The sequence below is a fragment of the Mustelus asterias genome, chromosome 14, assembly GCF_964213995.1.
Source record: "Mustelus asterias chromosome 14, sMusAst1.hap1.1, whole genome shotgun sequence".
Taxonomy (NCBI): domain Eukaryota; kingdom Metazoa; phylum Chordata; class Chondrichthyes; order Carcharhiniformes; family Triakidae; genus Mustelus; species Mustelus asterias.
The window spans coordinates 92,714,824-92,742,595 of record NC_135814.1 but is presented as its reverse complement, the minus strand read 5'-3'; the positions used below and the strand labels follow the sequence as shown (position 1 = coordinate 92,742,595).

General features: G+C 42.2%; 1 protein-coding gene across 5 annotated transcripts in view; it reads left to right on the top strand.

Annotated features, from left to right (window-relative positions):
- The first annotated feature begins 8,910 nt into the window (after positions 1-8,910).
- Positions 8,911-27,772, top strand: part of LOC144503876 (receptor tyrosine-protein kinase erbB-4-like) — a 1,146,325-nt gene continuing 1,127,463 nt past the window's right edge. For all 5 annotated transcript variants that reach the window (XM_078228891.1, XM_078228890.1, XM_078228889.1 and 2 more), the window contains exon 1: positions 8,911-9,237. In XM_078228891.1, coding sequence (XP_078085017.1) covers positions 9,162-9,237 — 76 coding nt within the window. In that variant the 5' untranslated portion in view covers positions 8,911-9,161. The remainder of the gene's footprint in view (positions 9,238-27,772) is intronic.

Here is a 27,772-nt window from a genome sequence, read left to right as displayed (position 1 = left end):
GTCGGGCGTGAGACCATTAATGCGATCTGCGCCCGCGTCTGCGCAGATGCCCACTTTACCAAGGCCCGAAAATGGCCGCGATCCGATTCATGCCCCAAATGGGCACAACAGCGCTTTAAATGCATTTGCATGCACTTAAATTGAATTAATGGGCTGCCCACCCAACTTTACCAGCATTTCCCCCTTTGCCATCGCGTTCGTTGGTCCAGATTCGGCATGAAACAGACATGCTCAGCAAATGTCTGTTTCGGCCCTCCAGCTTCTGAAGAGGTAAGTTCAGATCTTCCAGCAGCTCTCTGACTCAGATCGGTGGTGGAAGTGGGGGGGTGGTGGTGGGGGGGCGGGAGAAGGAGGTGGGTCAGATGTATTTATGGGGGGGGAGGGGAGGGCTGAGGGAGGGCAGATTGTTGTTTGGTTGGGGGAGGAAGGGAGGCGGGCCAGATCTTTCACTGGTGAGGGGGTGGTGAGGGAGGAGGAGGCGGGTCAGATGTACCTCTGGCAGGGTGGGGGAGAAGGGGAGGGAGGACAGATCGTCGTCTGGTTGTAGGGGGTGGGGGAGGAGGGGAGAGGCCGTTTTTCAACAATGGAGAGTTTTCTGCAGGATTTACCCAGAGTTATAGTTTCTCTAGATGATGTTTTGATAACAGGATCCACTGAGGAAGAGCATTTAGCCGATTTGGATGAAGTCTTGAACTGATTTCAAAAGGCAGGGGTATGCCTGAAAACTGCACCTTCCAAGCAAATAAGATGGCTTAGCTAGATTACAGAGTGGATGCACAGGGATACATTCTATGGAGGACAAAGTGAGAGCCATTAAAGAAGCACCAGCCCCGAGGAACAGCTCAGAACTCAAGTCCTTCCTTGCATTAGTCAACTACTAGAGGTGGTTTCTTCCAAATCTGTCAACATTGCTGGCACCTTTTTGTGTACTATTGAAGAAATGACAAAGCTGGAAAACACTACAAAAGGAGGCTTTCAACCAAGTAAAATGAGCGCTTCAATCATCGTGCCAGTTAGTCCACTAAAAATTTGGTTCTCACTTGTGATGCATCCCCATATAGGGTGGAAGCTACGTTATTCCATAGGATGGTTGATGAGTCAGAGAGACCCATTGGATACCTCTCAAGAATTCTTTCAGATGCGGAAAAAGGGTATTCCTAAATTATAAAGGAAAGTCCAGCTGTGATTTACGGTATTAAAACATTTCATCAAAACATGTGTGGGAGATATTTCACTGTCATAACCGACCACAAGCCTCCATTTGGGCTTTTTTATAAAGACAAATTCCCCCAATTACATCTGCTAGAATACAATGATGGGCATTGATATTGACAGTTCATGAGCACACTTTTGAACACAGACCAGGGTCACACATAGCCCATGCAGGCGACCTAAGTCGTCTCCCATTACTAGAAAGCACACCATCCCCTCCAATATCTCAAGAGATTGTAATGGCCTTAAACTTTTTAGATGCCATGCCTGTGATGGGACAATAGACGGGACAACAGATAAAGTCCTGGACCAATTGAAACACACTATTATCAAGTATCAAAAACATGATACTGCTTGGTTGGCAGAATGAAAAAGCTACAGAACAGATGAAGCCTTATCAAACAAGAAAAGATGAACTTAGTTGTGAGGATGGTGTCATCCTGTGGGAAATGAGAGTGGTCGGCCTGTACCTAGAAGAAAGTTATTGCTTGAAGAATTAAATAATTATGTGTTCAAATTAAAACCAAAACCCATCGACAACAAAAACCTTCTGCATAGGTTTAACACAGTACAGACTACTGCTCACATGATAATTGAAATTTGAGGTCGTTTGTTGAATTCTGCAGTCAAATGCTCTTGAGACTCAGAACAGTTTGAAGACAAGACAGCTTCCCAAAGCACCGGAGAGACTCGTTCAGCCCCCAAGAACAGCAGGTTTCAGAACACCCTTCAGGAAAACAGGATCTTGTTTTCAGCTAACCAGCAGAATTTTCCAAACAACAGGGAGAGGGGAAACACTTCTTTTTAGCTTACTGTCCCTTCTACAACTCAACTCAAAACCTGCAGCTCAAAACTGAAACTAAAAGCTACCCTTGTCAGCTGACCTGCCCACATTTTGTTTCCTCCTCCCACCAATGACACCACCTAAGGTTGTGAGCATGAGACACACTGGCTGTGAGAGCTTGTAGAGATCATGACTTGAAAAAATAAATCTCTTAAAGGTACACTAACATCACAGTTGGGTGTCACTGGCCTCATTCAAGGACAGAACAGCAGGGATTCTGAGGGGCCAATGAGGCTCTCACCCAACGGTCAGAAAGCCTTAGGGGAACCCCTGACAGTTCCTTGGGGAAGGTCCAGTGGAATTAAGTGACTTTCAGGCACTTAAGTAGCCACTGTTGGGTCTTCACCATGGTTGAGCTCCCCGAAAGCAGAAGTTTGGCAATTGCAGTTCCACATGCTGCCAGTGGGAGAGGTGGCTAGTTAACATCAATGCAACCATCAGAGGCCCAGGAAAATCACTGAGATCCCAGACCAAAGGTAAGTGATGACAGGATAGGAATCACAGGGTGGAGGTTGCAGGAAAGTGGGGGGGGGGGGGGGGGGCGGGGGGCTGCTAGAATGTAAGAGGCGAAGGCAAAGGATGGTTTTAGTGGCAAGGTTTGTTGGGTGGTTTTTTGAAAGTGTGGGAAAGCCATGCAATTCAATCCCTGAGCCATCCCTAAATTGTGGTAAGTGTGTCACTTTACTAATTAATGAGCCTAATTGACATCCTGCCACTGGCGGCTAGAAATCCCGCATCTTCTTAAAAAAAACTTTTGTTGCAGTTTTGTTTGCACTTCAGCTCCATGCCCCTGATCTATGGGCAGCTGTGCATAGTAGGGGCGGGGAAGGAGGAGAACCTCCTCGTAAACCTGCTCCTGGGTCTGGCCAAACTTGCCATCAACAGGTCCAGGCAGTGGGTGATCAAGGGGTCATCTGACCTGACTTGTCTGCCACTCTACCACGGCAATATTCATGGCCAGGTGTCCCTGGAGAGGGAACATGCAGTGTCAATAGACACCATCAAGGTCTTCCATGTCCCTTGGCACCGTAAGGACTGGGGTACATAATCGACCCTCTTTTGATTTGCTGTTTTAAGCTTCATTTAGCAATCCCACATCAGTCCTTTCTGTCCTCTGATTTGTTCGGGTGAGATTTCATTGTTGTTGCATCGAGAGACTGACATGGGGCCTCTCGTGCAATGAATAGGCCCAGTGGCCATGCTTTCTGCTGCAATGGGCTGCACTAATTCCCAATGGAAAGTTTTACATCTATGCTGACAAAACCCTCCTCTACCTCAACTCTCTATCATTGCACTGATTTGATTTGATTTGTTGTTGTCACATGTATTAGCATACAATGAAAAGTATTGTTTCTTGTGCGCTATACAGACAAAACATACCATACATAGAGAATGAAAGGAGAGAATACAGAATGTAGTGTTACAGTCATAGCTAGGGTGTAGAGAAAGATCAACTTAATACGAGGTAGGTTCTTTCAAAAGTCTGATGGCAACAAGGAAGAAGCTGTTCTTGAGTCAGTTGGTACGTGTCCTCTATTTGTAAAACTGCTGGCCTGGCATCCAGTCCTAGATGATCTGAAATGTCCTCCAATTAAACAGTGGGTAACAGAGGTCACTGTCTTCAGCCAAACCCTAAGCCACTTACTCTATCCCTGTCCTTGGCCACTGTCTGAGCCTGATCTAGACTGTTCACAACCTTGGTGCTCTATTTGACCCTGAATTGAGCAGCTAAACTATATAATCTGCATCATTAAAAACTGTCAAATTCAACCTCTGCAATAGCTGCCTATGCCTCAGCCCATACTTTGTTATTTCCACACTTGACTATGCCAAGGCTATACTGGCCAGCCTCCCATCTTCCATCCTCCATAAACTTGAGCCTATTTAAATCCCTGCTGCTTGTGTCCCAACCAGCCTTGTTCACCCACTATCGCTATGCTCATTGATCTACATTGGCTCCCAGTCTTCCAACATTTTGGTTTTACAATGCTCATCTTGGTTTTTGAGACTCTCCATGGTCTTACCCCTCCCTATCACTGCAACCTCCTCTAGTTCCTCAACCATTCAAGATCTCTGCATTCCCAATTCTGACCTTTTGGTCCATCCTAATTCCTGGTGAGCCTTCAACCATCTAGCCTTAAGCTTTGAATTCTTTCCCTAAAACTCTCCATCTCTCTCCCTCTCCTTCCTTTAAGACCACAAACAACTAGTTCTTTGATTAGGTTTTTGATGACGTGTCTCCTTAGTGGCTGACTGTAATTTTTTGTCTAATAAGAGTCATATGAAGAATCTTGAGAAGTTTTACTATGTTAAAAGTAATGTCTAAATGCCATCTGTTGTTTAACAGGTGTAGTCCATGCTCCATGAAGTGTCCATTCTAAGCTGCTACATGAAGTTTAATACACAACTCCCAATTCCACAACCAGTACATTGCCATTTTAGTGTGTGGTTGTAAAGTGCAAACCATTCCTTGAAATGCTTAAGCTGGCATTTGCATGTTGTGATGGGGGTTTCTCTGAGAGGCAGACTTGGTGGTCTGATAATTTCCCTTATCCATAATGACCTTTGTGATCTTAAGAGATTGAAATTGACAGGAGTCTATTGATTAAACCTATGTGGGAAGCAAATTCATTTGTTGGTTTTCACGATAAACAAAATACACTTTGGTACCAAGTTGATACAAACATACGAACAAGGAGCAAGAGTAAGACATTCAGCTCACAAGCCTGCTCTGCCATTTAATAAGCTCACCGCTGATTTGATAGCAACCTCAAATGTACATCCTACCTACCCCCTATAACCCATCATGCCCTTGCTTACCAAGAATCTATCCATCTCTGTCTTAAAAATATTCAAAGACTCCTTTCACAACCTTTCCAGGAAGAGAGTTCCAAAGACTCATGACCATCAGAGAAAAAAAAATTGCTTCAACTTTTTAATTTGGCGAGCTCTTATTATTAAACACTGACCCATTAGTTCTGGATTCACTCATAAGAGGAAACATCCTTTCAACGACCACTCTATCAAAACACCCTTCTGTTTCAATCAAGTCGACATTGCGACATTGATGAACACACAAATTGACACAAAGGGTGGGATTTTCACTTGCTCTAAAACCTGAAAATCCCACCCGAGGTCAGTGCACCTTTGCATGGTCCGCTCTGCACCCCGTGGCAGGCGGGAGGGAAAATTCCCCCCGAGGAGTGTGTGTGTGTGTGTGTGTCCACCAGCTGCCAATAACAGTCATCCCTCGAAATAATTGATTTTAACAAGCATAAGCATCTCCTTTCCACCAAACATTTTGAAGAGATTAACTGATAGCCAAGAGAGGGAGGAGCATGTCTGAACACAAGGTAGACGGTCTCTTAGACTTAGCGTCCAACGAAATGAAAGGTAGACCCCAATATGTTCCATAAAATCAAGGTTTCAGGTCGATGGTCTTTTGTGGGATGTGCAGTTCTGATGAAAGGTCATCGGCCTGAAACATTTTCCCCCTCTCCACAGTTGCTGCCAGACCCGCTGAGTATTTCCAGAATTTTTTGTTCAAAATTATGTCTGACTGTACTGGGAACAATCAGTCTGCGCACAATAATGTGCAATGAATGCATGAGAAGCTCAGGATTGGTCACTCATAGTCAACACATTATTCTGGAATAGTTGGACCATTGTTCCCGGCGTGTTGAGCGCTCCATTTTGAGATGAATGAACAGTTTTGCCATTGATTTCTCCTTCACTCCCAGCGCTATTCATTCAAAAAAAAATCGACATTCACCCAATTCCTGCAACAAGAAAACACAAGAGAACTGCGGGAATCTATTTCCAAACGATATCTGAGAAATTCAAAAATAATAAATTCACTTCTTGAATGAAAAACTTTATTTTGAGGAAATTTCAGTTCAACTTGTGTTAATATTGAAATATGCGCATTTCTGCAGATTCGAAAAGGGGCTTGAAAACACGGCAAATGACAACGTTTTTCCTTAAAAGGGAAATGTGGAATAAATAAGACAGAGCAAATATGCGCACAAGATATGCTAAAATAATTTCCTGGAAATTATTCTGGCCAGTAAATCTGAGCAAAAGTTCGTCATTCATGATTCAAGGGTCAAAACTGCGCCCCCTGGGAGAGTTGGCAATCTAGAACAAAATACGTGAATTAGAGAAAAAATGGAAATGTCAGAAAATCAAGTGATTCAAAAACAGAAATCCTGGAAAACCATAAAAGTCAATAGAATGAATTAAAATTAGGCGACACTGACTCGGTCACGGAAATAATTTAAAATTCTTATATTAGAATTGAGATACATGGAGGCAAAAAATGATTAATTTCTTGTAATACAAATTGTTGAAATGGACATTTAAAATGTCGTAGAAACCAACATTTACTGATATTAGTAGAGGTATAAAGATGGGAAATTGCTGCCGAAAGTACTGTCCTAAAGTCATACAATATAATCTAGAAATTGAAGTAAATTGAAAAGCTAAATTCTGGAAATAAAGAAGTCAAGTAAATTTTACATCTGGTAAATATAAATGGAATCATGGCCAAGAAAACTTTTAGATCCAAAATATTATTACATGAAAAAAGACTTCTAAAAATAAATAATGAAGTGTTTTAAAACAGTATGCATGCGCTTTTTTATTTGAAATCTTGCCACTAACATTGATGTTATTTTGTCAAATTTGAATCTGGAAAAATTTCCTGTGCTTTAAAAATGTAAAACATAGATGCGACAATCAAGCGCATCCTCACTTAAAAGTGCTAAATCGTCCAGATTTAATTGTGTTTTAATTTGCCCTATTTTTAAAAATCTAGCTATACCAACTGAAATTATTTTTACTTCAATCGGGGTCTGGGGAAAATGTTGGGAGACTCACTGAATAGCAATTCAAACGCTTGCAAGTATTTCTGAAGATCAAAACAAAATCTAGCAAATTAGTGGGAAACAGTGAGAAATGGAAACAAACCCATCCGGTGGAGATTAAAACCTAAAACGATTTTCAGAAATAATAAAGGTATCATAAATTTTAAAATATTTTTAAATCGGCGGTGAAAATCACCAAAAGTATGTTTAATGGTTAATTAGCGACTCTAAACATGTTTTGCAAAAGCATCCATTTGAAGGATTTTATTTATTTCTGACTGACTCATGCCAGTAGAGAGCGCTGCCACATTAACGATAGAGGAAAACAAAGCGAGGTGGGGGAGGGGGGGTTTACGGTCCAATTCTGTGCAGCGACCTGATCGTTGTTTGTAGGACTGATAAATGTATTGAATTTAAGAAGGAGAGAAACATTTTTTTTCTCAGTGTGCCACTTCAGCGTTGGGAAACTTGGGATAAGCAGAATTCCAACACAAAACTGCATCCATTTCTGAAACTGGCTACCACGAACTGGACAAGGACTGGGTGCATTAGAACTTATTGTTGATAATGCTTTCGGCTTAATTATAAAGCGCCTATTGTCACCAATTATCCTACAAAATGTAGCAATCCTGGGGTGGGGGCAGTAATTTTCTTTGCTTAAATATGTTAATCTTGCGATTTACGAACACTGCAAGATATAAAATCGCATACTCAGCGTGTATGTTGCAGATTCATCTGAAGTTACCAAATGAAAAGTCAGCAGTTGGAATTCAATGCCCCAGGATCGGACAAGTTGCAGCGTTTGTCAATGCCTTCTGGATCGAAAGCACGTTGGCTCTGTTTACAAACGTACCTTTTCCATATACTGCGAGAGTCGTTCGTGAATTTGCAGAATACATGTAGGCGTGCGCGCACGAAGTGTGTGTGAGCACTTGCAACACGACACTCACACTTGTCACATCTTGCTTCACTCAGAGAACTGTAACAGGACTCATCCCGTGCCAACATGGGCCGCGAAAAGAAGTGGCGGTTTATCGAAGACAATTTAACTAATGCTAGGTTTTATTGTCAATGAAACGATGCGCAGGTGTAAACACTGCATCCCGGTTATATATACATGATAATTGCATGTATGAACAAATCATTTACACTAAAGTAAAATCATTTAATTTAATGCGCTTCCTCCAAAATATACTGTATCCAAAAATTGTAAAAATACATAACAAAATATTTTAACATGAAAGTTACAGAATGCAATAGAATCCGACTTGTATCCAGACTGTATGTTCCACTTTTCCGTGCCTCTGTATAATTATATTCCTCTTGATATTTACAATATACATTTCCTGTCAGGCATTCTTTTACTGAATACAGAGTATAATGCAGATTTAGAATCAAATGGAAAGATTCAAATTTTAAACCAGCTGGACACAAATATGGTGAATTGTCGAACACTTTACAATGCACAGAACATTTGAATGTAAGTTTATGCACCTGTCTGTGCTGTTTGATTTATGAAGCTATGGTCACTAGGTCGACACTTGTTACGCCGTCGGGACCAGTAAAGTGTTCTTTATTTAAGAACTTCTGCATACTTCCGAAGCCGGCAGTCCAGTAAGAAACGGTGCCTCTTTGGGGCTCAGGTTCAAATCAGCAACTATTTGTATCACCTATACCTCGATGGACATATTACAAACAATATAACAAACGTCATCAGCAATAACTCGGAGCAAGAAAGTAGCAATGTGTGAAAACAAACTACAAATCCCGGAACGCCCTGCTAGTCCAAGGAGGGGCTGCAGCGTTTCCCGATTGACGTGGGAGAAGAGCCAATCAATGAAGACATGACAGGTGCCTGTGAGGGTCGGCAGCCAATGAGCATGAAAAGGGGGTGGGGAGGGGGCTTGGAGTTGAATTTGTTAATGGCTGTGCATGTCGGGAGCAGCCAATCCAGCAATTCGGGAGAGAGCTATACTGGGTAGAGAGAGAGACACACAGAGTGTGAGAGTGAGCAGAGAGGACTGATAGACCGGGTTAAAAAAAACAGCGCAGAGACAGACTCTCTGCAACTTATGAGAGACTGAATGTATAACGTCAAGACAGAGTGAGGGGACAACTAAAGCAACAGCAAGAAAAGTTGACACTTACTTTCTGAGGATACATTTGGTAGTCATGTAATTTTATACAGAACTGACTGACACAACCACCCCCGCAACAAATAGAAACAAAACTGGGAGAAAATGAAGTTGGCGGAGCTTCTCTTTGTGAGCTTTTTCTGTGCAACGCTGAAGGTGCAGGAAATAATTTCGCAGTCAGGTAGGAGACAGATTTCCTTTTTTTGTTTTGGCCGGCCCCCTCCCCTTCACTAGCATGTTCTTTCATTTATTGGCACAGTATTTGCATTGTTTGTAAACTTGGATGAGGGAAAGTTTTGTTTTCGCCAGAGTTTGTTTTCTTCTTTATTAACCCCCCCCCCCCCCCCCCCCCGCCTTCATTTAAGCGGTTGCCAGTGTCGGAGCATTTGTGCCACACAAAACCCCACGGTTACTAAGAGCCGCAGAAGTGTTGTAACAATCTGAATTGTCCTGAACGCTCCCCGCTGTTGTTCCTTCTTAAAACCTTTTGTGTGGCTCCCATCATTATGCGTGTTGGGGCCTTTCAGAAGCAGTTGAGCTTGACATGTAGTTTTGAGCTTGTGAGGATTTCTTATGTGGCAGTGAACCGATTTTTTTTTTTGTCTGTTTGGGATCTCTTGTTTCTGACACTGGGACCTTAACATGGTTTGTGGATGACCTGGACTGAGCTCCTTTAGCCTAATATATACAGCGAAAAAAATAGTTGCAAGATTTATATCTAATGCAGGTGCATAATGTAAAAGTAACTGACAAATAGGGGGAAACAGTGCCACATGTACCACACAGAATGGTTCTTTTATTATTAATATTTCATCGCATTTAGAATATGTTTGAACATGAGCTGGATGTAATCCGCTGTGAAACTTTGCGCTGTGTAATCCAACAGCAGCCTGGTAGAGTTTGTTTTGATATAAGTATCTGAAATATACAAAGCCGGGACGACTTGAACCGAATTGCCAGAGGGCGACAAGATGTTGGGTGAATTGCTTTTAGATGAAGCAAATTAAGGGAACGAAGGGAGACAATCTGCTCGGCACGTTATTAGGCACGCTTGAAGTTATATGAGAGTGGAATATTTTAAAGATGCTAATGTTGTTTAGAAGTGATGTGATGGCTCGACCACGCTTTCGCGGGGCAAGAGCCCAAGACGAATTGTTTGGAGATTTACCAAAGGTTTGATTCGCTTCGCAAAGTTATTTATCTGTCAGCGCATTGGATAAAAACAATGATTTATAATTGGAGGAAACTGCATGGTCGAGTATTCTAAACACATTTTGGGTCCCAAATGATCTTTTTTTGACTTCGGGGTGGCTAAAAGGTGGGACTGGACCTGGGACTGACACTGTGAGGGCATGCAGAGTGCGGCTAGCTTTACAATGCGTGTGATTCGATCAGCAATCCCATTAAAACAAATATTGCGATACTAGTATGGAGACCTCAGTCTAAGCAGGAAAATGAAGCGCCTTCACAAACAGCATCGCAGCTTTTGGGATGTGTCGAATAGGACGGCACTTGGTTTGGAGAAGGGGCTGAAAGCGGGAGAGAGGCACGGGCGGTTTTATTGCTCCTGTGATTAAAAGAAACGGCTTGTGGTAGCCATGACCTCTTGTGATCGGGCAGCCCTTGCCATGAGCACCGGGCTGCCCCTCTCGTCATGTGGGCGGGGGGCGGGGGGGGGGGGGGGTGGTGAAGACTGAGGTAGTGGTTGACGTTCTTGGATTGGAGTTGCGGGGAGAGTATTTCAGAATCCGCCAGGTTTGCCGTCAAACCACGCAAAAGCGCCCACAATGTAACGCTGCAAAGTTACACACCTACCTGTATCGGGACAGCTCGCGTGTCTGATACCAATCAATGTGAAGGAAAGCCGGAGCAATTCCGCAGCGCTGTCCAGCACTGACAGTATCCCACCACTCACCCCCTCCCCCTCCGCACACAAAGCTTTCATTGACTCTTGAGGGGACCCGGTTCTGTCCAACACCGGAAACCCTCCCCTGAACATCACAGCTAGACATTTCTCGGTACCCTTTCATCCTCCCCCTGGACTCGCTCCTGTGATACCGCTCGCCACGCATTTCCCTGTCTCCCTATCTTTCATCCTCTTCATCCTCGTCTGACCTTCTGCATGTTTTGCATCCCAGCCTGTAGATTTCCTGTATCCCCCCCAACACCCCAATCTTCTCCGCCGTCACTGCTTTCTGCATAGCCCCCTTCCCCACACTAAGATATACACCCAATGTATATGGAAATCCACACTACATGAATTTCCTCCCCAATCAATATGGCTTAGTTTGCCCCCCGCCCCAGCTGAAGATAGTCAAGGCCAGCAACGATTTTCACGAACCGATTTTTTTGTTGATCAGGGATCAATTCATACTTGTCAACATTTCCTGGTGTACAACCAGTGCCCGGGGAGTGGCCCCGTGATGACCCTTCGCGCATGGGAAATTGATGGATGAGCTCTGGCGGGGAAATTAGCTTTTCTCAGCTTCGCTGCTCGCTGTCGCATCTGACAGTCATGGTTGACAAGTCTGTACAATTATTGAAATACAGAAAACTCCGTCTTCAGGTGGACGTAAATACATTGACCCCGCTACTGGAGATACTACACACTCGAACGTAACCCTATTTAATTTCTCATCCATTTGGCATTAACCATTAGTTTCTATATGTAGTCGGAGTGGGTTTTATTTTAATCAGTCTCCCCGCTCGCTGGGTCCGGGGAGGATGTAGAGAGGCTGTCAATGCGCAGCAGAGATTCTGATATTCGATAGTTTGGTGCGGGGAGAGGGGGGGGGGGGGGAGTTGATGTGGAACTGGCGGTGCTATTTGCATCCTTCCAATTGTTTCATATCAAGAATTGTGGCTTTTCCCGTCTCCTTGTGAATTGCACAATGGCACGACGCCCCCCCCCCCCCCCCAGCCGCCCTTTCTAAGACCTCTCAGTCAGGCCTCAACAGTCATAATTGACAGATCAAACTGAAGGCGCGCGGAATGGCATTTCTTGTGGAATGATCTGGGAGACAGACTCTCGGGAAGTGAATCGCTCGGGCCGTCTGTTAGAGTCCGCATTTTGGAACGAGCAGCGGGGCTGCTGGCGTTGCAATGGTTAACAAAGCGGCAGGGCTTTAAAACAAAGAGTTAAGATTCTTAGCTTTGCGTTAACGGGGCGGTCAGTGTCCTCATCTCTTACCACAAGTGGCCTGGCATAGGTTTCCTCGGGGAAACAAAGACAGGTACAAAATGCAGCCAGCATCCCCTGAGCAGTACGTGAAATATCTCAGAATACTGGAATGCTGTGTCCCTTTCTGTTGGAATGGACTGGTTGGAATTCTTGTACATTTATCAAACTAAGTATACTGTGAAATAATACGCTGCATTCATTCCTGAGGAATCCTCTGGTCACACTAGTGCATAATGTGGACAATATAGTATGCATTTGCTTGTCCCTCTGTCCTGTCAGAGGTTGTTCGTCTGCAGTGGACTCCTGCAGATTTCACCTTTGATGTCGCCGCCTGCTCGCCCGGTAACCAGGGACGCTACTTCTGGGCCACGTGACGCGCCTGCGCAGAGCCTGACTGCATGTTTCCGTACTCTGGGTGGCGGGGGGTGGGGGGATGCCCCAACGTCTCTGTTGCCTTTCCAAGGGCCACATACCGCCCGAAGAGAAAGGCATGCAGCGTTTGAATGTGAGACTGGTCGCTGACTGTGGTGGCACAATAGAGAACAGTCTGAGTAAGCGTCTGTGCATTTTGGAACAGGGTCCAGGTGAAACCCCAAAGCCCACATGACCTGGATGGCTGAAGAATGAAGGAATCACGTCGGATGTAGGAGACAGACTCCAATCATTCAGCTCAATTAGTCCATGCCAGTGTTTGTGTTCTACTGGAGCCTCCTCTCCTATAAATCTATAATCGTAACTATATATTCCCTTCTCCCTCGTATACTTATATAGAAGCAATATACTGCAGATGCTGGAAATCTCACCAGGACTGGAGAGAGAGGCAGGGTTGTTTCCAGTTCAATTCCAGTTCTGAAGGAGAGTCGTGTTGAACTCGAAAAGTTGACTCCGTTCCTCTACACAGATGCTGCCAGACCTGCTGAGCATTTCCATCACTTTCTATTTTGACATCTCTCATCTACTTTCCCCTTAAACACTTCTGTACAATTCGCTTCAACCACCTGGGTGATAGTGAGTTTCACGTTCTCACCACTCTGTATAAAGAATTTTCTTCTGAATTCCTATTGGATTTTTGGTGACAATCTTACACTGATGGCCTCTAATTCTGTCCTTTCCCACAAGAGGAAACATTCTGTCTGTATCCACTTTATCTAAAGCCTTTATTTAAAAAACCTCTATTGGGCCACCTCTCTGCCTTTTTCCAAGAGAGACCCAGACTGTCAGCCCTGTGCTGATCTATAGGCACACATTCCTGGTATCATTCTTGGAAATCTTCTCTGCACCCCTCGCCCCCATTGCCTCTAACCACACCACTGTCCCACTTTTAAGCTCGCCTTTTGCATACTCTGGCAAAGCTTTAGCACTGAGGAAGATGGATCAAGTGAAGCTGACTGCCAATGCAATCACATTTACCACCATCATTTTTTTGAAATGATCTTACACACTTAATGCTGCCGATTCAAGAGGAAAGGAGCAGGTGACACCGGCAAGCAGGTTGCACTTCTCCATGTCAGGGCAAACACACCCGACTGATAGACCCAGCTCATCTCGATTCGGCTGTTTCGAGCGGGATGTTAATTGGCCTTAAGTATTCAAAGTATAAATGGCAGCCAGCTAGAGTAGCGTGGGTGCATTGAAAAGAGCTAACATAGTCTGAAAAAAATACATTGGATATGAAACGATTGCCTTTTTGTGAACAGTGCTGCTCTACATCCACACATATGTTGAACAGTTAAGAAAAACCTAACTGGAGACTGTGTTCACACATATAACTGAACAGTCTTGATAAATATTTTACACATGGAGTTTAAACATTGTAAAACAAGGGAGCTATAAATTGCCCTTTTGTTCTAACTAGTTATCTCAGTTCAATAAATCGCAGATAAAGAGAGGGAGTCTTAACAGCAGTGAAAGAACTGACTTTTTCCTGTCGAGGATAAGGCGTTCAGGTTTTTTATATTTCCATAATTCTGGAAAGGTCACTGATCGTGATATTGTTGCTCAGCTCCCCTTTTGACGCCGATAAAAGTTTAATTGTTTTTTTTACGACCCGCCAGGCACTGGGTGTGAAATTGACGAAGCTTAAATAACCATTCACATAAACTCCTTCCAGCTTTGCCCGCGAAGCCTGACAACCAGAGAGAGAGAATGTTACAAGGGGTTGATTTCACTAAGATCAATCGGTCATTAAAAGCTCAATAGTATCGGCTTGTGTGCCAGAATCGTTCACAGACTAATCACAAAGATGGCAGTTGATGCACTGGACTGTCTTCATACAGAAGATATTGTGTGCCCTCTCCCAGAAAACGCTGTAAATTTCAAGGATCTTTGATCACATTTTAAAGTAATTATTTGTAATCAAAGTGGCTGTGTGGTGAAAGAAGAGAACAGGCTCAAAGATCAGCCTTTATTATTTTATGATAATAGACTTTTTGAGGTGGGATATATATAGATCTTGAATTACAAAACATGATTTAAAGCGTACACGTATTTAGGGCGAATTGCTTTCTGGAAATAAAATGCTATAATCTCGTTTTTATTGAAAATCAGCAAGAGAATACTATATAGGGTAATGGAACACACAAGGACGCAATTCGGCCCATCGTGGCTGTGCTATCTCTCTGAAAGAGCTATTCAGTGAAACCCACATCCCTCCTTTGCCCTGGAGCTAGCCCCTCCCCTTAAGATCCCTAACCCTTTTGAAAATTGCTATTGCATTTGCTTGAAGTTGCGTGTTCCAGACCAGAGCAAATAAAATTTCATCCCTTCTTGTCAATTTTGCCAATTATCTTAAATCTCTCAAGACTTTTTGGTTCCTGGCCCTCCTGCCAGTGGAGACAATTTCTCCCCAATTTCTACCAAAACCCTTCATAATTTTGAACACCTCAATTAAATCTCCCTTTAACCTTCTCTGCTTTGAAGGGAGCGTTCCCTGCCTCTCTCATCCCACCACGCAAACTGGTGCTTATATCATTTTATCTACCGGATGTTAAAATGCAGACGTTTCAGTAACAATAAAGCGGCTCTCCTCATGTTGATCCTTTTCACTTTAATCAGACGTGATGCTGTGTCTTGATTGGATCATCACCTGTCCCTTCCCCCAGCCAATTGCGAGGTTAATACCGTTGCCTCGAAATTGCTCTGCATACGAAAGTGGGTGAGATATGATGTTGAATTGTTTCTTAAATGGCTACGTGTAGCAGTGACCTGTAATAAATGGCCCGGGAATGAGAAATGGCAGCTGTGGGGGCTCATTCACCTTGCTTTCATGCAGAAATAACGGAGCCGCCTTTTCAGAGCCTGAACAGAAGAACTGACCTTGGCTACCACTCATTTTCTCAGCGAGAAAGAATGTGTTAGCAACCTTACGATTGGTGCCTTGACTTCCCTGTTTCATACCGTGACGCCGAAGCCGGAAAGTTGGGAGTTTAAAAGTGGAATTCACAGTCCCCTTGTCTGAGACAGAACTTTGCCAGACATCCTCAACCGGAACATACCAAACAAAATGCACTGTCATGTTAAATTCTAATAATGTTCCTGCAGCTTTAAAAAAAAACATACAAATAGTGTGCCGACCGAATAGCTTCCATCATTGTGGAATTATCCACCTGTCTGGCGTAGTGTTTGTGAAAACATGAACATATTTGAGAACCTCAATGTCGTAATGTTGAGTTCCAATTCAGAACAACTTTCAAGATGAGCACAGCCTTCACCTGAGCGGCTGTGAGTGGGAGGGTTGCAGAGTCCGGCCGGGGGTCGGTGTGCAAGGTGACTCATGAAGTTTCCATCTGTGATCATTTTGTTCAGAAGTGCCCTTCACAAAGTAATGCTGTGAAAATGAAAATGACGCCTGACTGCTTGTTTCATACGGACTCGAGATGAGACACATCCCCATGTCAGCACTACAAAACCTGTACCCAGGGCAATAAGCACACCCCGCAATCGTTATGATCGACTTCACAAGATGTACAACTGTTTGCCTTATTTGGGTTGTGTCTGTGAAGTGTTTTCCCCGACAGTACAAAAAAAGTAACAGTCTTCCTAAGAGGTAAATGGAGAATCGCATTTCTCCACGAGTGCTGTCACCCCCTGTGGAGAAAAAAGCCAATCCCAAATGTTGTGCAATCTGAGCGGTATCTAACCGCTACGCACGTAGGGCCACTGTTAATACCGCAGGCATTTCAGAGAGATTCCAAATGCCTAGAGCCAGTGACAGCTCAGTTTCAACGGAAAATGCTGCTGACGAGGCACCAGAAATGATTGGCTTCGGGACAATCCAAACCACTTGACCCTTTCATAATACACCCCAACTTTAAACAATAATTTGCATAATTTTTCAGGAGTAATGAAATAAATTGAAATAGAACTTGCCTACCACCTTTTAAAATATTCGGATGTAACATACGTATGGTGCAAGATGTAGTTTGTGACTCACTAATAAAGCCCTTCCTTAGTACATAGACATAGCTTCTAAAAGCAGCATTCTACCCGGAATGGTTGTGCCCTATAATAATAATAAATATCACGTAGGGCATTTTCTTGTATTTTTTAAAAAGTGCGCACAGTTCACTTTAGTGGCCTACATGTTATAGAGGCTGAAAACAGATCATTCAGTACAACTAAGGACAGAACGAGGAGAATTCTTAAGCTGTGCTTGTCAATCGCTTGATATGAAATGTTAGCTTCAGGATATGATTTGATATCTATGTACAATACATTGTATGTGGTAAGTAAGATACAGGAATCTGGGAATCGCATGAATCAAAGTCAGTATGTAAAAATGAACTGCACTGAGTATCCTGTATTTCAGATTCTGGTACCGGAAACGGTACAATCTACACATAAAACAAGATTTCCCTCTCAGGAAGATTGTTATTTTTCCTTGGTGGAGGGGCGGGGCGGGGTGGGGGGGGGGGGGGGGGTGTGAATACTGTATAGACATCACTAAGATAAGTACTTTTTTGGTCACGGTGGGGAGAGATCAGAACACACAGTGGTCATTTAGTTTAGCCTGATGTGGAACAAAGTGCATATTCAGATTGCGTCTTATCAGCAGGTCGTGATTTTGACTGAGAAGCAGACTTCAAATGAGTAAAATGAAACAGCATCGCTCTGTTCCAATGAGTATAATGGTCTTGTAAGTTACAGCTGCATGACAGCACAATAGCCATCTGCCAACATTGTCGGCTTTGAAACTATTTGAAATAAATATTTTGGACAAACTTGGTCTAAAGGTACCGCCACGTTTTGCATATGCTATTAGCATATACTGTTGAATTTGTAATATAGAGGAGACATGGGGCATAAAAATACCTTGAATCGTGCTGCACATTTCTGCTGGTGTGAACATAGGAAACCCCCAGTCCGTTCATTGCTAGTGAACTGAAAGTTGCCGGGCCTTTGAAATATCCTTACGTTGTCTTCATCTAATGCCCCGTGGAAAGGTAATTGCTGCCACACTAAATCAACTGATTTAGTTGCACGGATGGTTGGGTGGACCCCTTGTGGAATGGCCCGCCTTTACAGGAATAAAGGGTAGCAATCGATGTTTTTAAAAAAATATTCTGAAGACTTATTTTATGAATTGTAGATCTCCTGCTTTGACACTAACCGTTTGAAAACGTCGACAAACATAATTGAACATCGCCGCCTTAATCACATTGTTCTGCTTTTTTTGGATCACAATAGTACTTGGCCGCCGAACATGCTACACTTTTCACTATGATATACGTTATGGTATTCAGTTCATTTTTATACAGTAAATGCTGGAAGGTGTTGCTGTGCCTCACCGGCAGTTACTATACTTCCCTTAACTGTCGAGGATCACTAATCATTCAAAAACCCTGTGTTTGAACAGAATGGACAGAACAATTTTACACTAAGGCTCTGCCAGTAATCACTATTTATTTATTGAAGGTGAACGTTATGTCCAGCTTCACTCTACTGCAGTACTGTCTATATCACAATATACTATTTTCACTAGGCACTTTCTTTTACAATTCAGCACATGCCATTGCCAATGACATTTAATAACCTGCATTTGATGCATCATGTATCAATTAAGGATTTAGCTGAAGGAGATAGACTGTTACTATCCTTTAGCATCAGGCTTCACGGAATAAATGTGTAGCTGTGCCTAATTTAGTACTCAGCATTTATTTTTACTTTCACCTGCAGAAAAATCCCCGATGGCAAGGTGAACTGCTAACAGATGGGACAAACAAATGACAATATGTTTCAGTGGAGGTGGGCCTTTTTGGAAGGGGAATGCCTCACAGTACTTTGGGCAGCACCGGCCTTGACTGTCAAATAACAATTCATAGTGCAGCAGCAACCTGATCCTATGAGACTGTGTGAGTGTAAGAGGGTATCTCGAGTAAAACATTCAGAGGAAACATCAGCTCAAACTGTACAGTAAACAGAATCAAGAAATTGTTATTTGGTCTCAAATAACATATGTCCAATTCTCTCCATGGGTTCACTTCTTATTTCTGTAACCTCCTTCAGCCCTGCAGCCCTTGGAGATATCTGTGCTTCTCCAATTCTGGCCTCTTGGGCATCAAGGATTTTGATTACTCCACCAGTGGTGGCCATGCCTGCAACTGCTGAGATCCTGAACTCCTGAATTCCCTCCATGACCCTTTCAGCCTTTCCTTTATAATGCACCTTAAAAACCTGCCTGTCACCTGTCCTAATAGCTCCTTATGTGGCTCAGTGTCACAACTTGTTCACTGATACTCCTTGCAACCTTTAACCAGGTTGAAGGTGCTCCATAAATGGAAATTATTGTTGTTGTCCTAGCCATGGAATTCTTTTGGCACTTTGGAGACAGGCATTGTATATCTGAATACAGAAGTTATCAAAGTGAGTTTACTAATTTAATCCCCCCACTCAGGGAAATGATTGAGAATGAAATGCAGATGTACCTTTGAATCCTCTTCCTTTGTTTGGTGACCAGTGCACTCTAACTCCCTGGTTTTCAGGCTGCAGTGTGATTAATCGTTTTTGAGAATGAAAACGGGGCTGGTTGTGGGGGAGGAGAGAGAAAAGATCAACTCATGTATTGCTGCCAATTTTACAATTGGATGTGGTTAAAAGCTGTGAAAAAACACCACATATTTGATTGTAGTCAACCGGAAAAGAAACCACTACACACACAATGCTCTTTTCTTTTGGTTAAGGATATGGTAGACTGTTTTAAATCATTACTGAAATAACAGGTTATCATTCTAGCAGCATAAAATGGTTGGCTTTTGTGTGCCTATAATGAGCAGCTGTGTGATGAGTTAGAACAACAACAATAACTAGTCTTCACATAATTCCTTCATGTAATAATATGTGCCAAGACCTTCATGGCAGCATTAGAAAGCAAAATTTCACTTAGAAGCCACAAAATGAGATTTTAGGCCAGAGGTAGGTTTTAAGGATCCTCTCAAGGAGGAAAGCAAGGTGGAACGGCAAAGAGGTTCAGGGAAGGAATTCCAGAGCTTTGGATGTCGATGGCTGAAGGCGTGGCCACCAGTTGTGGAGCAATTCAAATTGGGGATGCTCAAGAGACCAGAGTTAGGTGAGCACAGGTGTCTTAGGGAGTTGTGGGGCTGAATTCAAGTAAGGACACAAACTGCAGAATTTTGGGTGACCTCATTTACAGAATGTAGAATGTGGGAAAGTGGCCAAAAGTTCATTGGAATAGTTCTTGAAGGTGCTAAAGGCATGGATGGGGATTTCAGCAGCCAATGAGCTGAAGCAGTAATGGAATTGGGTGATGTTACAGAGATGGAAACAGGCAGTCTTAGTGATGGTGCAGTTACATGGTTAGAAAGTCATCTGGGGGTCAGATATGACACTAAAGTTGTGAGAGCTCTGGTTTGGCAGCAGCCAGTTGCCAGGAAGAAGGATGGGGTCAGTGGCTAGGGAATAGAGTTCGTGGTGGGAACCAGAAACATTGGCTTTGGGCTTCAAAACAGTGAATTGGGGAAATATTTTGCTTATCCAGTATAGGATGTTCTACAAGCAGTCTGACAATTTAGACAGTGGTGGAGTCGGGAGAGGCAGTGGTGAGATATAGCTGGGTGTCACTAGTGTACATGCGTAAACTAACACTGCTTTTTCACATGTATCATTGAGGGGCAGCATATAAATGAAAATAGGAGGGGACCAATAATCGATCTTTGGGATACAGCAGAGGAAATCAATGGGAAGAGAAACTATTGCAGGAAAGTAATGGAATCCAGACACAATCTAGGACAAAGCAACCTGCTTGATTGGCATTCCAGCCACCATCTTCAGCATCCACTCCTTCTACTACTGATGCACAGTGGCAGCAGAGTGTACCATCGACAAAATGCACTGCAGCAACTCACAAAGATTCCTCCAACAGCACCTTCCAAACCTGTGACCTCCCCCACACAAGGCCACAGCAGCTCAAGATGGCAGCTCACCATCACCTTCTCAAGAGCAACTAGGATGGGCAACAATGCTGGCCTGGCCAATGAAGCGCTTGTCCCATGAGTGAATAAAAAAAGTAATTCTCTATCTAGGATTGGACAGATAAGAATGGAAGCAGGTAAGCACAGTTCTAGCCAGCAGGAAACTACAAAGGCTGGATGGGTAGTGGCACGGGGAGATTGTGCATTGTCTTATCCTCAAAAACTTTTACGTTATGCTTTTGAATGTATTGGTAGACTTCTAATGGTGTCCGCAGGTACCTTGTCAGACTGGAACATGGTTGTAACAATTAGGTCATTGAGATTGTTGCTTTAAAAAAATGCAAATTCAGGTTATTGTTACTCTTTATGATCTGCTGTGACCAATCAGAGGGGCAGTTGTGATGACTGTCAATTTGAGGTAACAAATTTTCAGTCAGTAATTGGTTTTTGTCTCCTTTTTGTAACTGTTTTGCATCTGTAAAGTGTGGTCGGGTGTGTGGTGGATATGTGTTAAATACAAGACAACTATATCTGCACAGATTTGTAATCTATTAAAGGGTTTACTCAGCCTGTGACTGTAAAATCAGTTGTGTGAAGGCATACCCAGTCAGATCCAATTCTTCAGGAAGTGAGGGAAAAAATTGGCACAAAAATACATGTACTTCAGCCACTGGTCATTTTAGAAAAATAGTCGCTGTCTTTTTGGACATTTCTGCATCTTTTAGGAAGGTTTTGTCAGTCCTGCAGCAATGGCCTAAGGCAATGGCTGGATTCCTTTTGAATAGTCAGAGTATTCTGCTCACTAGTGGATGAAAAATGAGGAGGAGAGAAGAGGTTATGAAGCTGATAAACATTTCCATTTATTATCTACACTTGGCTCCATAATAGAAATGCCCAGAGCAGACAACTATCACATTTGTGATTGTTGCTGATGAGCCATCTGTTCTGAAAGGAGATCCTAACATTATTTAAAATTGGTAATTGAAAACAAAAGTGTGCCCAGTATTCTCTCCTCCTTTCCTGAAAGTACCAACTCGCACTAGACTACAGGCTCTACAGGTGCCCAATGCACTCTATCAAGTGGCCATTATTCCGCTGTGAGTGGCAGAGTAAATAGGGGTTACTCGTAAACATTTCCTGAGTCTAATGCACTGTCCACAGATGTACGCTTGAGAGTCACAGGAGCAGCAAGGCCAACACAGCGTCTCACCAGTGCCCCAGAAAATTGGTCAGTTTTATTGTATTTCTTCATTGTCTGCCTCTTAACTTATGTTTCCTTGTTACAGAGAATTGTAGAATGGAACATTGCAATTTTCACCATAGGAGTAGCATCATTTCTCCTTCCCACAGTGTTCACTCGAAAGTATAATATCATCATGCACTATGGTGCTGGATTAAAGAACAATGGTTCCCAGATGAGAGAGATTATCCTTGATGCTTAGTTGCAAAATATTGCTGTTTCTGTCAGACTCTAGATGAGCAGTTTATAGTTAGGGGCAGTTCCCTAAAGCACAAAATATAGCAATAATTTCATTTGACATTTGGCAGCTCCAAAGATACATGCACAACCAAGTTATGATATACATTAAGCCGAGATGTTTGCACTGTATTGCGGTTAACTTGGATGGATTGAGTTTCCAACCTTCCATCGTCGATGATGGACATTGGTTGCTACAGGGAGCAGAACTGTGACTCAGAATTCATTCAGACAAATGCTGGAGAGAAAGACTGAATTGCTGAACCTGTGGTGAAAGGAGTAAGCTGTTGATCCCACGTGTTCAAATTGTAAATTAGAGTTCACGCATACACCAGGACAGGCTTTCCAGTAATTTTTAAATGCAAATATAATGTACCGGATAATGGGAAAGGAAAAACATAGATCAGCTATTCAGATGAATGTGTCAGCCAAATGCATGAGGTAAGCTCATGGTGTATTCATAGCATAGAATGACATATAAATTGGAAAATTGTCATCCTTCACTAATGCCTACTGATGGTATGAAGATGGTTTACTATTCTCTCTGCCATGGAAACTGAGCAGGGTAGTTAGACACACTGATCTCCATCAGAAGAGTATTTTATCTGGGGTAGCTTACATTTGAACAATTTCAGCTCTCAAATTCAACATGGCTCCAATACACATCCAATGGACAAACTTATACAGTGCCACTTTTCTTCAGTTGCACATAAAACCTCCATCCCTCTCCTATGGGACTTACTTATGTCCAAATGATTGTCAGAATTCACAATTTCTTTCATGCCAAATGATTTTGAGTCCAATCTAATAAAGAAGCTTTAGGGCATGGTGGGCAGACCAGCAGAGAGGAAGTGAATTTTTTGAGTCTGTCTAGCAAAGTTCCCTGTAACAATATGTCCTGGAACCTTTATGAGATCTAGTAAGAGTAATGAGACATATTTAGTGAACATCCAAACAGTGCAAAAACATTTATCACAAAGTGACCATACTATGATTGAGTTCAATATCGTGCTGAAAGGGAGAATTGCGAAAGAGCTAAGATTCTGTTCATAACAGAAGATCAGTGGGAGGTGCTCAAAAATAATTTGTTGTGATCCAGAACCAATTTATATCATGAAAAGACAAGAGCTCTATTCACCAAAAACAAAACTGGATGACCCAAATGGTAATTTGTTGGCACTTCAGCTTTTCATCATATTTATTAAGCATACCCAAGTTTGTCAATGATGCAAAGATAGATGGCATTGTTAGCAATGTAAATGGAAGCATAAAATTACTAAGATATATTGCTGGATTGAAGCAATGAGGAGAATGGTGGCAAATGGATTTCAAGGTAGGCAAATATCAGGACATCCACTTTAAACCTAAAAGGATAGAACTTTCTAAATTATGAAAAGCAGTAAACACCGGTGGTCCAGGTACATAGATCATGAACATGTCAGGAACAGGTACAGAAAATAATCAAAAAGGCTAAAGGAATTCTGACCTTTATGTCAAGCAGAATGGAATATAAGGTGGGAGAAGTCATGCTTCAGTTATCCAAAGCCCTGATTAAACCACACCTGGAGTTCCGTCAGCAACTTCAAGCACTACACCTTAGGAAGGATATGTTGGCCTTGGAGCAAGTGCAGTGTAGATTTGCCAGAATGATATCCAGACACCGAGGGATAAATAACAAGGAGATATTACAGAAACTAGGAATGCTTTCCTTGGAATTTATAAGGTTAAGGAGCGATTGGATCAAAGTTTTTAAGGTACAAATGGGAACAGAGAATGTAGATAGAGATAAAGTATTTCCACTAGTTGGGAAATCTCTGACGAGGGATCATAATTTAAAAATTAGAACCAAATCTTACAGGTGTGAAGTTAGGAAATATTCCTACACACAGTAGGATGGTAGATGTTTGGAACTGTCTTCCGCAAATGGCACTTGATGCTAGATCAATTGTTAATGTTCAATATAACGATAATAAATTTTTGTTAATTAAAGGAATTAAAATAAATGGGGAAAATGCAAGTGTACGTAGTTAGATTGCAGATCGGCCATGGTCTCAGTGAATGGCGGAACAGACTCAGGAGACTAAATAGCCTACTCTTGTTCCGATGGCAGGGGCCTTTGCATCACCATAGAAATACGTGAAGTGTGAAAGGCAGTCTATTTTGCTGGTCTGTAATCGAATGACACTAAATTTATTTACATGTTGATGGATTTTCAGCTTGTCAGTTCTTTATTTATCCAGGAAATGGACAGATGGTTTCATTACTGCTTTGTGACCACTCAGCACAGAGCATTAGTTAGATTTATGAAGTTTTTCTCATCTTTCATAGGTACTCAAGGATGGGAATAATTCTTTCATAATTAAGATAATTTCCTTTATCAGCATAGCTTCTAAATATGGAACAGTGGATTTATGTATTGTATATTATTTTAATATATTTTCTGTCAAACCAACACTATCAATCATAAATGTCAAGCACTTCATCCCAACTGAATTTACTTGGCACCAGTGGCACTGGGTCTCCAAAGGGAGGTAAACATTAATGCAATGTCATGAAGTATATGAGATCCATCTCCACTTTGGTAGTTCAGAGAATGAAGCTGCATAATTAATCATATTAGCTTCTGCTAAGATTGTGTAATCAGGACTAAACACCTGGACTTAAGGTTGTAGAGAAAGCAAAAGGACCCAGTCTTGTAGTGCTGCGGGATAGTTTGGTCCCCTCTGGGAGCTGTAGTAATTGAAAGGATTTTGTTCCTTAAAGGTTTTGTAATTCACTGAAGCTTTTTTTTTAAGGCTTAACCACAACAGCAAATGAGTACAATTTAAGAATTGCAGTAATTCTATGAAACTAGATCTGAGTTGCTTTTGTGCAGGTTGCATAGAAGTCCTGGAAGTTGTGCTCCCAGCAGGGGAGTTTTATGCTAGGCCTCTGAAATTACGAAAGAACAACTGTGTTTCAAGTGTATGGATTTTAAAATCCTTGCAGATTTTTCTGTTCTCAGGAAGCATTTGAAACTATTTGAAAGACGACAGCGCCTCTTTTTCGTGTTGATTTTTAAAAATTAGATATAGGCTTCTGAACAATGCCTCTGAGAGAACTCAGTCCAGAGCTTGATTTTCACAGCCAATATTTTACAATCAATTGTGTGATCAAATATATCTGACATTTTGGAAACAAAGTACAGATGAAAGTGTGACAGTCATGGAAGTAAAGTTCACAGTTTTAAGAAAGGAAAATTAATTGTAATACTTCACGACTAAGAGGTTAATCCTGTCAACATTTTATTGGTACCATCACTGATCAATGTATAAGTTTGACTGAAGCCTTTCCAATGGCCCTTTAATTGCAATAGATACATAAGTTCTTTTACCAATTTTATTCAGATTTCGAAGATGTATTGAGCATTTTTTTTATTTTGGGCGTTTCCAAAGTCAGAAAGTATCAGGTGTGCCAATCAAATGCAGTTTAATGGAAGCTGTGAGCTTTCTTGAAACATGCAACCATGTGTATATTCAAAATGAAAAAAAAAACAAAGGCTTTAGATAAGGTGGAGAGGGTATTTCCTAGAACCTTGCCTGAGATGAGAGACTTCTGTTATATGGAGAGACTGGAGAAGTTGGAGTTGTTTGCCTTAAAGCAGAGAAGGTAGTGGGGAAATTTAATTGAGGTCTTCAAAGTGATGAAGGGTTTTGGTAGGAGATAGGGGGAAACCTTCCATGTGCGGGAGGGCCATAAGCAAGGGACATTGTTTTAAGACGATTAGCTAAAATCATTCTCATCTCGTCCCGGTTCTTTAGTGATTCCTGCATGGGCAGTGGAAACAGATTCAACAGTAACTTTCAAATAAAAATCAAATACAGACTTCTAAAGGAAAACATTGCAGGCCTGAAGGGAATGAGCAGGAAAGTGGGGTTAGTTGGATACCTCTTTCAAAGGGCTGGCATAAGAAGAATATGAAGATCTTTATGAACATGAACTTTATGAATATGAACATAAAGATCTTACTGTATAAGAAGAATAGGCTGACAGGCCTCCTTCTGTGCTGTAAGATACTATGATTCTATAAACTATTACTTGAAACTGCTGATGGCTCAGTGGATGAAGTCAACGTTTGTATGATTTTGGCTGACATAGGGCAGTGGATGATTTTCTTGGACTGGAAAATGAATCATGAATCACAAAATCCCTACAGTGCAGAAAGAGGCCATTTGGTCCATCAAGTTTGCACCACCTCTCTGAAAGAGCATTCCACCTGGACCCTCCCCTCCCATCCCCATAACTCCACTCATTTACTATGGTAAATTCACCTAACCTGCACATCTTTGGACTGTGAGATGAAACTGGAGCACCTGGAAAAAACCCATAGAGACACAGGGAGAACATGCAAACTCCACACAGACAGTCACCCAAGGCTGGAATGAAACCCAGGTCCAGTGAGGCAGCAGTGCTAACCACTGTGCCACCGTTGTGACCAAGAAATTAAATCTGGGTGACTCCTAACCACTGGGCTCTGCACATGTGTGTGTATATGTCTGGCATGAGGAGAGGATTGAGTTCAACAAGTGAAGATTGATCAATTAGATGATGTACTGGGGGTGCCAGTGGCACATAAGAAACTAGTCCCCAAAATCAAACCAAGAGCTTGGAGAGGGGGAGAAGGGGAAGAGAAAACAAATTCATTCTTGTGAATGTGGTTATTCAACATATGTTAACTCATAAAGATGAATATCAATGAAACTACAACATTATTTTGGGCTATGTATACCAGGAGTAGTTAAATACAATGAAAAGTCTGCAACATAGATCCACCCATATGTTAACAGAGATGAGGGAATTCACTGTCATGAAGAGTTTTATTCGCTGGTACTGAGAAGATATAATAGATGCGTTTAAGATTCAGGAGGTTTATGGTAACTTGCCACTGGTTAGCCAGATAGTAAAAAAACTGGTTTCATATTTGATTCACGTAAGAATTAAAGAGATCAGAAAAGAGAAAGGTTAAGATGTGTAATTCTCTACCATGAGCTGTCGTTAAAGCAGAACCTATAAATATGTTAAAAAGAGAATTGGATGCATATAAAGGGAATGGTAAAGATTTGATTTGATTTGATTTATTATTGTCACATGTATTAACATACAGTGAAAAGTGTTATTTCTTGTGCGCTATACAGACATAACACACCGTCCATAGAGAAGGAAACAAGAGAGTGCAGAATGTAGTGTCACAGTTATAGCTAGGGTGTAGAGAAAGATCAACTTAATGCAAGGTAAGTCCATTCAAAAATCTGACAGCAGCAGGGAAGAAGTCTGTTCTTGAGTCAGTTGGTACGTGACCTCAGACTTTTATATCTTTTTCCCGAAGGAAGAAGGTGGAAGAGAGAATGTCTAGGGTGCAAGGGGTCCTTAATTATGCTGGCTGCTTTGCCGAGACAGCGGGAAGAGTAGACAGAGTCAATGGATGGGAGGCTGGTTTGCATGATGGATTGGGCTACATTCACGACTTTTTGTAGTTCCTTGCGGTCTTGGGCAGAGCAGAAGCCATACCAAGCTGTGATACAACCAGAAAGAATGCTTTCTATGGTGCACTTGTAAAAGTTGGTGAGAATCGTAGCTGACACGCCAAATGTCC